The 13,939-nt window shown below is 38.4% G+C and overlaps 1 protein-coding gene across 10 annotated transcripts in view; it reads right to left on the bottom strand.

Annotated features, from left to right (window-relative positions):
• Positions 1-13,939, bottom strand: part of enox2 (ecto-NOX disulfide-thiol exchanger 2) — a 275,039-nt gene that overhangs the window by 164,546 nt on the left and 96,554 nt on the right. For 5 of the 10 annotated variants that reach the window (XM_079630834.1, XM_079630827.1, XM_079630831.1 and 2 more), the window contains one exon: positions 3,439-3,512. The exons of the other annotated variants lie outside the window; for them this stretch is intronic. In XM_079630834.1, the coding sequence (XP_079486960.1) occupies positions 3,439-3,475 (37 nt within the window). In that variant the 5' untranslated portion in view covers positions 3,476-3,512. Of the gene's footprint in view, positions 1-3,438; positions 3,513-13,939 lie in introns of those variants that run through there. 10 annotated transcript variants of the gene reach the window in all.

Here is a 13,939-nt window from a genome sequence, read left to right as displayed (position 1 = left end):
AATTTTTCACCAGTTCACAATACTGGTATCGGCGAGGGAGGTTTCTGCACTGTAGAGGTTTTGTGGTGAAAGTCAGTTAAAATAGTTGAATGGCTTTTGGGTTTGATTTTGGCAGGCCGAGTTGCAGTTCTGCGCCATTTGGTGTTTTGGCCATTTTAAAACCAGGCAGATGTAGCTCATATTTCAAGAGGCAAATTAAAGGACAAAATCAGATTCTGTTTTGTGAACTTTTAGGACAAACGATGCCACTGCAATTCGTTAGTTCTAGCTCCAAACTCGTTAGTTATTTTTATAGTTATAGTTATCAAAATTTCCATTAGTTAAAGCCATTAACTGGCTTTAATGTCAAGGCAAGGAAGCACTAAATTAATTGCAGGCCTTCCACTTTATTCAACAGAATAATGCAAAACAAATCCCAAAAGTTGTCATTTTACAGTCCTCGTGCATGTGTTATATTACAGAGACAGTTCAATGAGAGCTCTGGATTCATTAAGGTGACTGATTGACTAAGGGCATTTCAATAGCAGCGCCCTTCACCTCACGGGCAACAGGAGTCCCACAAGTCCTCAAGCAAAACCAATTAACTAGGTGTAAAGTTGAACTCTCTAGCCACCTGCATCTCCATTATTTAAGTTTAAAGCAATAGCAAAATGACCATTTAAAATAAAGGGCAACATGGGAGCTGTGAGAGAGGAAAGCCGTGCTTTTATGTGCATTCGCCTTGGAGTCAATCAATTTAAAATATATTAGTATGAAAGACCAACCCTCTACACACACCTTGGCAATGGAATCGCCATTGGCTAGCAATTTTTTTTAGTTTACTCGCCAGACTGATTGTCATTCTCCTGATAACAATTAAAAAACTTAACAATAGCTTTTTCAATCAATAATGTAAAGCTTCTGTTTTCAACTTTTCTAGGTAGAGTGAATCAACATACTGTAAATACTATTTGTATAATTGGATTAACTGGTTTTATATTGGCTTTACATCAGCCACTGTGCTACATATTTGCTTCAGCCACTGAAATCCATATGATGATTCACAAGTTGCAACCAATTTTTCTTGCATAATGTGACATTGCAACAGGATTTTCAATAAGAAAAACTTTTATCTCTCAGGAATTGATTAGGGTGTAACATGGACAGAGGCAAACAGCTACTTGGCTATTGGCTAACAATATCCAACAGCCTACATAAAAAAAGGAAGATGTTTCAGAATAAAAGTAGATTTTTTTTTAACATTTTTTATAAAAAATGACTAAAGCCGGGTGCACACGTACAGTTTATAATAGACCATTACGGATGTTGCTGTCACTGTATGAACATGATCCTTGCTGTAAGCCATGTCACACTGTAAGATCTCACTTGCCATTAATGTCAAACTGTACGTCGTCAGTCAAGATGCGTTAAAAAGTTTGACATCATCAGTCCGTGACACGTTCGTTGACTGAGAGCAGCATTTACATGCGGGATATAAATTGCTAGCAATTTTGATCGTGGCTTTTCTTGAAAAGAAAATGAAAAGAAAAATGAAGACGCGTGTGTGGAGCAAGCAGTGGTTTATTGTTGTCTCACTAATCGAGTCATCAGGTTCGGCGCTCCTACTGGTTTTTGATTTGACAGTAAAAATCATAAGATATGTGAAATTTGATCACAATGGTCATTAATCGGCGGTCACGAACATGTCAAACTAATGATCAAAGACTTCAGATTTTGGCCCAGGAACAGAGCAACCTTTCAGGATTATCAATAATATGAACCGGAGCAATTCACAATACAAGTATTAGGTACAATTTGGATTTCATGTTGACTGTAATATGTTTAAACTCTCAGTTAGGGATGGCTCGATACCACAATTGTGGCTTTGGTACGATACCAGAATCTAATACCTTGGTATCGATACCACAGGTGACAAATAACCAACCTCAAAAGTTAAGTGAATTGAAATGATTTTAGAGACCTAAACTTCATTGGTTCGAGCGTGTCATGCAAGCACATTTGAGCTTTCGTGTTTACCGTATCTGTCATATTTAATTGATAATCTCTTATGTAACTTATGTGCGCTGATCAGTGTTGTGAATAAAAGTCTAAATTAAATCAGTTGAATGATGGACTCACCGGTCGATCTCTGAACTATTTGAACAAGTCAGGATGAGCAAGTGACAAATGCTTAGCCAGATTTGATGAGTTGTCTCCCGTGGCAACACATGATTTAAAGCAGCGTTTGTAATATAATATATACCGGTATTTTTGCATTACCGGTATACAGCTCATCCCTACTCTCAGTTCTCTTTTTGTGGCATATAGTATAGTTGGCATTACCTTATGAGAAAGCACTAAAATACATTCCTGGATCGGCTGTCCTTGATTGTGCAAAAGAGGAAGTGATCAGTCAACGCTGTTTCTGTGCGCTGAGCTAGATAAGGGGAACGTGGAAGAAAAGCTCCTGTGTAAATGAGGCAATCTGCCCCCATACAGCTGCACGAGGACTGTGCGACATAAACCGGCTACCTATGGGGAGGGCAGAGCCGTGTGGCGGCCCGGACACCCCTCTACAGATTCAACACGAGCCAGCCAACCGGCATGGCCCACACAGAGCCTAATAAGAAAGGACACACTCATCTTCCTCACGCATTCAAGAAATTAATTTCCGCACAGTTGCCCGGCAATTCTCCTGTCCAGAATTAAATTCGAACACTTATTCTCCTGAGTGATGTAAGACCAGTCCGTCACGCTGAATGTCAGATGTCAATATTGAGTCAAAACGTTTTTGAATGCATTTAGCCAAAAAAATGATGAAAAATACAACGAAACGAGTAGGTTTAACAAGCACAAAGCTTTTATCTCACAGAAAAAAAAGCTCAAAGCGACAGAGTTCAAATAGGGTTTACACAAGAGATTGAGCAATGTCCATCTGGCTACCTGGCATTTCATACAGAAACTCTGCTTTTGTGATTTATCCTCTGAAATACACTAGTCCTCCACTGGCATAGACATTGGGGCTATTTATACACTCTAATAGACTGAATAGACTAAACCCTATACTTCTCTCTTGGCTCGCCAAACGGATCCGAAGCAGGTATCAGACTCACTCTTTCAGCTTAATCTCCCAAAACTTGATAAAAGGTTCCGGCGAGCTCTGAAATCTAAACTTCCTGTCATTTAGAAAACGCAAACAAGAGCGAAAAAAAAAACGGTGGCGATCCAGCAGACGTTTCCACCTGTTCGTGACAGAATAAATGCCAAAGAACTCGAGAAGACACCTCTTATTATTGAGAAGCAGCCTCTCATGGGAACACTGACAGTCTTATCAGTTGTGCAGCAGAGATCTTGCCAACAAATCCTTTCTCTGCTGTGAGATCTACACTCTGCCTGTGAATGAGAAGCTTAAAGAGTCTCTGATGGTGCATCAAGCAGACAGAATGCATATCAACTCACCTACAGCTCGGCCAGATCTGTAGTCCTTGAACATCATGTGTTAACCAGACACTCAATCTCCCGGTGACAGCACCCTGTTAAGAAACCAATACATACTTAGCTGCATTTGGACATTAAGGGAGACTGAAACATCTCTATGAAACAGCTCTGTAAGGTCAGGTTTTCATCGGTAGGAAAATATCAGTGAGAAACCACATGGACTTTCCAACAGTATGGTAAATGTCTTGAAGGCATTTATTCAGCAAAAAAAAAAAAAATATCCAAAATACACAAAAGTGTAATTGGGAATGTCGGGTTCGACATCATAGGATTCAAGAACAGCCAAAATTAAGAATTTACGTCAACTGCTCAGAGCAGATGAATTGAGTTTGTTTACCAGGTATACATATTTCATACCAAGCCTGAAACTGCATTTTACATAATTAAAAAGTATATATTTTTATCCCTATGACAATGGAAATATATAGTTGCTTTTTCTTGCATATTTACGCCAGCGCAGGTCATGGTGTCAATCGTAGTATTGGGTATTAACCAGTCCTTCAGTGAAACAGCACAGGTCACAAAAATGTGAAGATTAATTGTCATTTTGTTTCTCATATATTTGCATCAGTAGCTTAACGTGAAGAATATTCCACAATATGTGTTGCCACATAGTGTTCTGGAGAAACTTTAAACACCCTAGATAAGCTTCTGGAGCCAGATTCACAAAACATTTACTCACACTGTTCCATTACTCATCATTGTTCCAAACCCGTAAGACTTTCGTTCATCTTCGGAATGCAAATGAAGATCATTTTAATGAAATCTGAGAGCTTTCTGTCCCTCCGTTGACAGCTAAGCAACTGTCACTTTTGTGAAAAAATCCTGTTCGATTTTTGAGACATAAGTGTTCATTGAATCGATTGTAAAATCGATTTTCCATGTGACGTTTCCATTTTCAACGCCAAATATAGGCAAATCCACGGACAACTAAAAGGCATTAGGACAAACGTAAAGAGGGTGCTTGAGACACGCACAAGTCAGCAATATTTCTGATGATTTATTGGCGTGAAGTTTCGTGCACAATGACAAACAGAAGTGCAACATTCTCGGAAAACAATAAGCAGAGAGGTCTGCCATAACATTACTGCAGGCTTCAACATGGCTGTGTTTACGATTAGAAAAGTCAAACAAATTTCGCCTACGTAGGCCATTGTAGCCCGAATCTGTATCTGTATGCATGAGACTGTCTGAATACCGGCAAAATTCACATTTTCCTTGTAAAGAGACACATTACGCAGAAGTATAATTTGCTGTTATGTGTGTTTGTCAGAGCCTGCAGTTGCTGCAACAGCGTCCGCTGCCTGTTCGCTTCAAAAAGTTCATAAAGATCGTAAAACATGATCACTTTATATGATGAACAGATTGATTTATTACATAACATTCATCAACTCACACATCAGCTGTGTTAAACGGAAGCCCAAGAATGTTCACTTGACGTGCAAGAACCAATGAGGTTCATTCTCGTGTTATGAAGCATGTTTAAGCTTCAGCAAGAGCCAATGAGGTTCATTCTCGTGTTACGCAGCACGTTTGAGCTTTTTTTATGAACCAATGGGGTTCATTCTCGTGTGTTACGCAGCACTATTATGCTCCCACAAGAACCAATGAGGTTTATTCTCGTCAGGCCCGGTTCTACGGGAGTGCTAGAGCCAAGCACACTCAAACTTAAGCAAGAGCACTCTCAGTTGATACTGTAATTATATATTGGCAAAACAGATTTGGCAAACACTCCCGTGCATATTTGTGTTTGCACTCTGGAGAACATCAACTGTATCTATTTGCAATGTGTTCTTGCATCAGTGAGCAATGTAGCCAATCACAGACATAGTTGTTGATCTCTTGAAAGCAATGGCCAATTAGAGGTGCTTAAGTTAGTCAGAGTCTCATTGCTCAAAACTCCAGAGTTTATATGCTGAGTTATGCACAAATGTTGTTTCGCAAAAATGCTTGCGTAACCTCTCATTAACAAAAAAAGTGTACACGATGTAAGTGTTTTATTGTGCATTGTTGCCATCTTTATTGATGATAAAGGAACTTTGAACTGACAAAGTGACGGGGAGTGGTCTTGGCTCGCTTTCGAGGCTATAGCCTATATAATCTATAGAATTAAACGACTGTTTTTTTATTTTGCTAAGAGGACCAATGGCCAATTGCATGCTGCAAAGTTTCGGAAGTAACATCTAAATATAAATGCTGGATTCACTCTGCAAGGGACAGAAATATAACATGCTAAAATACTAGTAAGGCATTAAAGCAATGTTAAGGCAGACTAATAGAAAAATATTCATAGCAAAATATTTTTTAAAAAACTATTATAATTATTGGTAAAAGTGATGACTTGTAAATAATAGCGGGTAACTTGCTGAAAGCTTGGTGAGTGTAAATGTTGAACTGTTCTAAATGTACATTTCAAACTATGAAATAAAATGCATAAATTATACAAGATATCAATGAACCACCCATCCTGTGCATTCTGACTATCTTTTTTAAACTCCAATCAGACATGTAGGTTTCATTCAGATCTATAATTGAAATGTCAGAAATCATGAGCGCCCTCTTTCATCATTTTGGTTCGTGAATGCTTTGATACAGGGTGTAATAGAGAGAGAGCATCATTCTGGAAATATATTATGTTATGAAATCCAGAGTCAGCCAATAACACAATCATAAAACAATCTTGTATAGACAGGGATGACTGTTTTCGTGTAATGTTTTCAGTACAGAAGCGCCGTGTCTTGAGAGTTTGTGGACACAGTCTTCCTCAAATAGCAGTATTTCCATGAACCACCTGTCACTTCTTTGACACTTTGTCCTCAACATGGTAATGAACTCTAACCTGTTGACATTTTCTCCAGTCACCATTGACCCCGAGTCTCTGGCTGGCCAGACCTAAATGACACTGATGTTAACTCAACAAACGTGAGAAAAAAAATACCGTCAAAATGATCCCCGCTCACACGGATCCACAGAAATGACTAAAAACGCTGTATTATTGAGTTGGTGATGCCACTTTGTTAAGAAACACTACACACTATATGCTTTTTAAAGAAGACATTAAATTCACTAAACTAAAAATGAAAATAAATACAAACAAAACTGCCATCATAAAAATACACTTGTAGGTTTGAAATTCTATAGCACATTTATGTTCACCAACAGCAAAAAATATTCAACAACAAAGATTTTAGCAAAATCTATTTATATTTTATTGTTAATGTATATTTTAATCAGAAAAATTGAGCTTATATTCTGTTGCGCTCTGTCTGTTTGGCGCGCATGCACGCGGCGGCGCTCGTTCACGGAAGTTTAGCTTGCAGAAGGCTTGTCCACTCCTAACAGAAAAATGGAAATATTTGCTTGACTTTCTAACATTTACAGATGGAGAATATGTCAGTGAAATGTAAATTATGCACAGAGGAAATTATTGGATGTCACTTCAGCTTAAAGATTATTAATAGGGGTTTATTTGTTTCCACCAATCGCTGCACAAGTGAAGGTTACGTATGATGACGAAAGCACATTAGTGCTAGCCCCCCCGGAACCCAGAATGCATTGCAGTGCCTGCAGTTCAAAAAAAAAAATTGTATGGAAGTCTATGGGAACACTCTGGATATTGGGCGATTCTCGGCCAGAGTGAAATTACCCAAAAAGGGGCGGTGCGACTTGACGCTGATTGGACTATATCCAGAGGCAGAACAACTGTGACGGCTAGCGTAGGTTTTCCTTTCTGTTTTCCACAAATCCGTTCACACAGACCTGTAAAAACGATTAGAAAAGCTGTATTCATACGAGGCCAGTAGTTAGTGGAGACACTATGTGCCTATAGAATGAACACATAACACGCATGCGCATGTCACAGTTTTCACAAATTCGCGTTTCTGTTGTTCACATGGAAACGAAAGCAGTATCGTTTCAAAAGCTTGCGTTTTCAGGCCCCCAAAATGGCAGTGTCAAGTAAATGAACGGCCAAAATGCATACAAAATCTTCAGTTGAAAACGCTATTGGTGATCACTTCGCTGTAATTAAACTAAGGCTATGTTTACACGGAAACGATCTGAAGAGAAAACACAAAAGTGGCGTTATCACTTTTCATTCTGCATTTAGACGAGCGTTATGGGGAGGAAATCTGCGTGCATATGTTACGCAAAAGTGTGTGAAATTCGATGTAGTGTGCACTCCAGGCGGCTAGGTGGCAATGTGAAGCACTGAAAGTGAAAGAGACGCTGACACTGTTTTTCATGTTTAATATGGTAAAGCTGCTGCTTTAACCCTCGGTGCTCTTCGCGTGTCGCTCAAAAATGACAGATTTTTATTTTATTTGTCAATGAAATTAATACTAGCTATATTTTAGTTTGATAATGGTTTGTTATTTTCCTGTACTGGCGCATGCCTGTGACGTAAACGCGTACGCAATGAGAGCCACCGTGAGCAGATCGGTGCCTTCACTGTCTAGCAGACTTTTGTGTTTTTTTACCCTTTAAACGGAAACGCGACGATGGAGCGTTTTTAAGATTTCCACACTGGAGGGTGGTTTCACTTTTTTGCGTTTTTAAGCCCCAAAAACGCTGTCGCCGTCTAAACGAAAGGCACATCTGATAAAATATTTGTACGTTTTCACCCTCAAGAGTTCTCGTGTAAACAGGGCCTAACAAGCTTCACTATTGGGTTACTCACTCGCTCTCGCGCTCTCTGGTTAATTCATTCAAAATCAATAAAAATATATATATTAAGGCTACTTTATTTCACTTCAGAATTCTAGATCTGAGCTGTAGATAAATGAAAATTATTTCCGGACTATATATCTGTACCGTCAGATTTTGTGCTGCAAAACATTCATGAGTCATGACAGCTGTTATCTTGTCCATGCTGGAAAATAATCATGACCACCCGACATGAATTATATAAATAATTTTAATAGCACGGCCATTCAAAACCAGGGTCTACCATGTGGATAGTAAAACAATCACCGAAAATCAAATTGGGCGGGAAGGAATGAATGTAAACACCGATATCGGATACCAGTCCTGTCTAAAGTGAGTGTAAACAGTCGGCCAAAAAATAATAATAATCGGATCTGTCTGTGCATTAAGACTTGCAGTGTAAATGCAGCCTTTATCACTAGAGAGAAGTCTGTCATTGATTAAACATTACGAGGTCAGAAAAACTAAATGTAAAAAGGAAACGTAATGCATGGATTAACTGTTCACAGTAAGATCTTATTGTTAAAGTATTGTTAATGGAATCTTTAAGGAATCATAATCAGTGAACAGAACCACAAACATTTAACTCCCATCGGTAGTGGTACTTTACCTAAAATTTCTTACATCATCTTTATCGGTTCTGTATCAAATGTGTGCATTTAATCTTGAAGCTCAAACGCAGTCAAGTGTCCAAAACAAGCGGGTATGGTTCAGTCTTCAGTCTGAGGTTGAGCCTGGAGGAAGAGGAACGTGATTGGTCGCAGCAGTCATAACTGACAGAAAAACATTAGCAAAAAATCCTTCCTTATGATGAACACCACTATATAATATCTATTCCTCCAACTCGACTGTAGCTTGCAGGGCTGTTAGCAACGTGTTTGAACTTATGAGGCATATAAGACTACATTTGGGCAAAATGGACATTAAAAATACATTTGAATTCATCCGAGGTTAGATTTCAGTCAGTGGCCCAATGAAAATGATTCAGTAATGGCACTGGCCAGCATGAAACCGACAACATCTTCCCTCCTATCAAGCGGAGGATGCATCTCATATGAGGGTGGCCTATATTTAGTCAACGAGATTGGAATTGCCAAGAAATAACATACAACAATAATAAGGCATAACATACACATCCTCTTCACCCACCTTCAGTACTACAAAACTGGGGGGGGGGGGGGGGGGGGGATAAACAAACATTCTATTAATACATCTTACATGCTATCTACAGTAGAGCAGATGCTGGGATTTGTGCATACAGATTTGTCCAGGTTCTTGTTATAGAAGCACTAATGATCCCATTATGACAATGACTGTGTCTCAAAACCAAGGCGCATCGTTAGTGTATTTCAAGCTTATATGATTCCCAAAAGTACTGTGTAGGTAGGCAGTTCAGCAGGTAGCAACATAATAGAACATCAGGGGACTTTAAATGAGTTGATAGCACAACAAGCACATTGCTGTCAAACACAACATGTTGGTAAACAACCTATACTAAACTAAACTATTGCGTTTTTTGCAAAATTCAAACTGTGTAATCATTCTGACTGGGCAAAAAATAAAAAATAAATGGTTACCACGTGACACTGTCCTGTCTGTTTAGAACAGTGTATTCATAGATTATTCCTATTTATTTGTCCTCAAAGAGGAAATTATTATATAAAAAATTACAAAATTATACAATAAAAAAACACACCAAGTCACAAACAATGACAAAGGGATCACCAGTGGCTGATGCTCTATGTGCATTGAAAGGATTGTTTGTTCAAAACACGTATGGCTGTATGACAAAGCTCTTACTAGAACTTGCCTTTCTTCCAGTTCAAAATGTATTTAGCCATTTCAACAATACAGTTGATAGGAATTTGTCTTGGTATGCTACACATATCTACACATGGGTATGCTGTACCTATGGCCAGAAGGGAGGGGGTTTAATACTGATGAAGTGGATGATCAGGATAATGTATAATTGTCAACACTTTACAGATCATAAATGAATTAAAGCTGCAGTCCGTAACATTTGGCACTCTAGTGGTTAATAAACCGAACTGTATGCGTCTTAGAAAACTAGTTAGACCTACCTGAAAAAAAGTTGAATTTGTTGAAATGTACGTCTTACAGTCATATCCTTATATGTACATTTTAGTCACGCCAGTGTTTCCATTTCACAAAGAATTTCTGTTAAAATTCTTCACTAAACGACCACCTTGTACTTTATGTAAAGGTTACACTAAATGTACCTTGTCATTCACTTGTACTTGACCACACGTACAAGCACATGTACGTCAAAAAGGTGGAACGTAATAAAATGGAAGCTCAATAATTCTGAGAAAAATATACATTTTGCAAATATATTTTGCATCCAAAAGTGGAAGCTATTCTAATCTATTTCCCCATTAACAAAAGAACCATAAACTGCTGTGAGAACTGTTTTTTGTGCAGTGGTTGACATAGTATTGACAGATTTGTTTTATTTAAAGACAGTCATAGTTTGTTCAGTAATCCACTGTTTAATAATATAATTTAAGAATAATTAATTTCATGTTTTGTTTCCCACCCCCCACTGTACTGAAAACACAACGAAATGTGACTTTAAAACCAAGGAGCACACCGAACATTCATTTTTGTGCACCATTACACTCCTAGTAAATACTAACTTCCCAAGAGGACTTGGCCGCACCATATTCACACTTCAATTAGAATAGGCAATTTGCATTGACAACAGACAAGTCTAGAAGTGATGTGACACAGCGAATACCAATAGGAAGTGAAGGCAGTGGAGCTCACATGATCCATTTCTTAGGGGTTGGGGGGAAAGGATACAGCATAGTATTGTGATTAGGGGTGGGAGATATTGACAAAAATGAATATCTCGATATTTTTTCCCAATATCTCGATATCGATATTCAGACGATATCTTTGCAATCCTTCAAAGAAATGTGTGCAAACAGGCAAAGAAGGTCCAGTTGGTCTTTTGACTTGCTGCATTTGACCTAGCATTGTATAGAATTACTAGTACATAAAGATATGAGACATTATTGATTTAAACATGAACCCAGTTACTGTACTAAATATTTATTGTAATACAAGAACAGTGCTTTTTCAATACAATATATGTACGTAATAAATTAACTTTGTGCTTTGCAAATAGGCGGTCACAAAATTCACGGTTTGTTTCGATACGATACAGTGATGTACGTTTTCGATACAGCAAAAAGAAAGAAATGCCAGATAAATTTCCTATTTATTAAAATAAAAATTTTGGGGAACTTTTTTTGGAACTTTTAGTTTTATAAATGGGGGTCATCTTTGAAGGATGAACAAATAATGTTTTGGTCATCATCACATTAAAAATAATAACATTTAAATATGATAATATTTGAGTTATGAAGTGCTGGAAAAAGATGTGTGATGTAGGCCTACCTGAAGGCATTTTACCATTTCTGCCTAACTTCCATGGTTACAGTTAGTGTTACTATATTAACTCCATGGTGAATGTTGCTGATATGTGAACTTAAAGCCTATAACTAGTACATTCACGATTCGGCTCGCGCTGCACTGTCACACTAGGTGTTTCTCAATGTCAAGGATACTTCCTTGGCAGGACGCGTCCTTCCAAGTCATTTCCTTCAGAGGCTAGGCGAGGATCCTCTTTAGGATTCGAGAGAACACGTAAATGGAACATTCTAGCAAGTGCACGTCATTGCGTCCGTCAGTGAAACCCCGCGAACCCCACGCGAAGCGGAGGGGTCTTGAATAAACCTAAAAGGGTTGTATTCGCTGTAAAAACTGGCTCGCTATAACATTATCCCGCTTATTACATGGCTGCCTACCTAACAAAATAAATCAATAATAATAAATAAATAATTTGAGACAAAATTTGATTTAAAAAGGAGTTTATTGATTTAAAAATGATTGTATTGCCTGAGTGAACAGAACTGCGTCCATAGCAACATTCTAGCTGTTAAAACCGTTTATATACTGTCTATGGTTAAAACACATGCAATGGTAAAATATGTGAAATGCCGGTGACGGCAAACAAGCTAACAATTGTTAAAATGACAGGTTAGCCATAACGTAATTTGTAATATCAATACGGTAGTAATTTGTACTGGCATTTAAACGTTAAACTTTACTTATATGACGGTTATAACAAATGTGTGGTAACGTAAATATACTTAGGCTACATTTAAAAGCATATTGCCCCGTTATTCCTCCGACTCCGCTAACGTCCAACATTTTTTTTTTTTTTTTAAACAAGATGGCAAAGCTGCGCGCATAGGATTGTGGGCGATTTGAGAGCGCGAAGTGCGCGAAGTCTACACATATGCACACTTTCCTGTGTATGGGATATTTTCCGAACGAAGGACTCCGCCCTTGGTAGAAATTCTGAGGATCCTCGACATTGGAACAGTCCTTCGACGGATGTCGATGACGTAGCATCCTCGAAATTCCGGCTTCCGAGGATCCTTCCTTGACATTGAGAAACGGCTACTGACATTGATGGTCCGAACTGATAAAGTGTCCGTGAAGCACAAAATAATAGCGCAGTTTCGTTCCGCTTTTATTACGTTTGCCCAGAGGTTTGCCATTGATGTTGTGCAACGGGTCGCGCCAGCGCGGATTTTGGTCGGCAGGAAAAAATGGTCCAACGAATCGTTTGGTTTGTATGCGTACCGAACCGAAAGCCTCGTACCGAATGGTTCAATACGAATACGTGTACACCCCTATTTGCAAACAGTAGCCTACTTCTATTAGTAGACTAACAACAATGTGACTACCCATTTACTAGAAGTTAAAAGAAGCCCTGTTCGGAGGCTATTACGGATCTCTTGGGAAAATGTATTCCATCTTTTGGACTCATCATTATGCAACGCAATTTTCTAAAGATGCAATCACGAAACTCGCCACTTGAGGACGCCACAGACATTTAAGAAAAAACTTTTTAACTCCAGACTTCAGTTTTCCGCAAACAACGCATATGTTGCCTTTTCTATCAGCTATTTCATTAATCGTTCATCCGCTTTACTCTTAACGTTTTTGGATTGTTGCTTCAACCTAAGAAACGTCATAACACACAGGTAAGAACTCTGTTGTATTGCAAATTAGTAGCAGCAATTACTCACGTGCAATTGAGGAACGATCGTAATTTTGTACAAAAATACAGTCAAACAAACCCCATACAGTATTAAAATCGCTACATATCATAGTTTAGAAGGTTATAGTGTGTGTTATTTGTTTTCTCTTTAACTTCCTTCAGCTCTTTTCATGTTTGGGGGGTCGGATTGTACAAATTATGAAATATTCGATATCCCAATTTTGCATATCGTCCAGACAACAATTTGGATATTATCGTCTGTGGGGATACTGAACCGATACACTGATGCCAAGTATCCATTTTTTTCAGTGCCTGAACTTCGGCTCATGAGTATTGTGCATTATTTTATCATAAGCTCTGTGCTTACAATACGTGAAATAGAAATTGTTGGCATTCTGAATGATTGATTTATACACTGATAATAGTTCATCTTCTTCATGATACGATGCATAATGCACTGCTACGGTTAAACAAACTCTTTGCCCTCAATTTTTAGCAACAAGAAAATGGATTAGATCTCAAAATAGAATGTCGTCTTATTTTTCCTAGCAACGCAGCTCATTTGAGATCAGATTTTGAGCGACAGTCTGTCAGGGTGAACGGGGCATAATGAGGGTTCATCTCTACATAAAAGGTTTAAGAATTCACCAAACTAGAGCA

The sequence above is a fragment of the Phoxinus phoxinus genome (genome assembly GCF_949152265.1).
Source record: "Phoxinus phoxinus genome assembly, chromosome: 12".
NCBI classification, from domain to species: Eukaryota; Metazoa; Chordata; class Actinopteri; order Cypriniformes; family Leuciscidae; genus Phoxinus; species Phoxinus phoxinus.
This window is presented reverse-complemented; position numbering and strand designations above follow the sequence as displayed.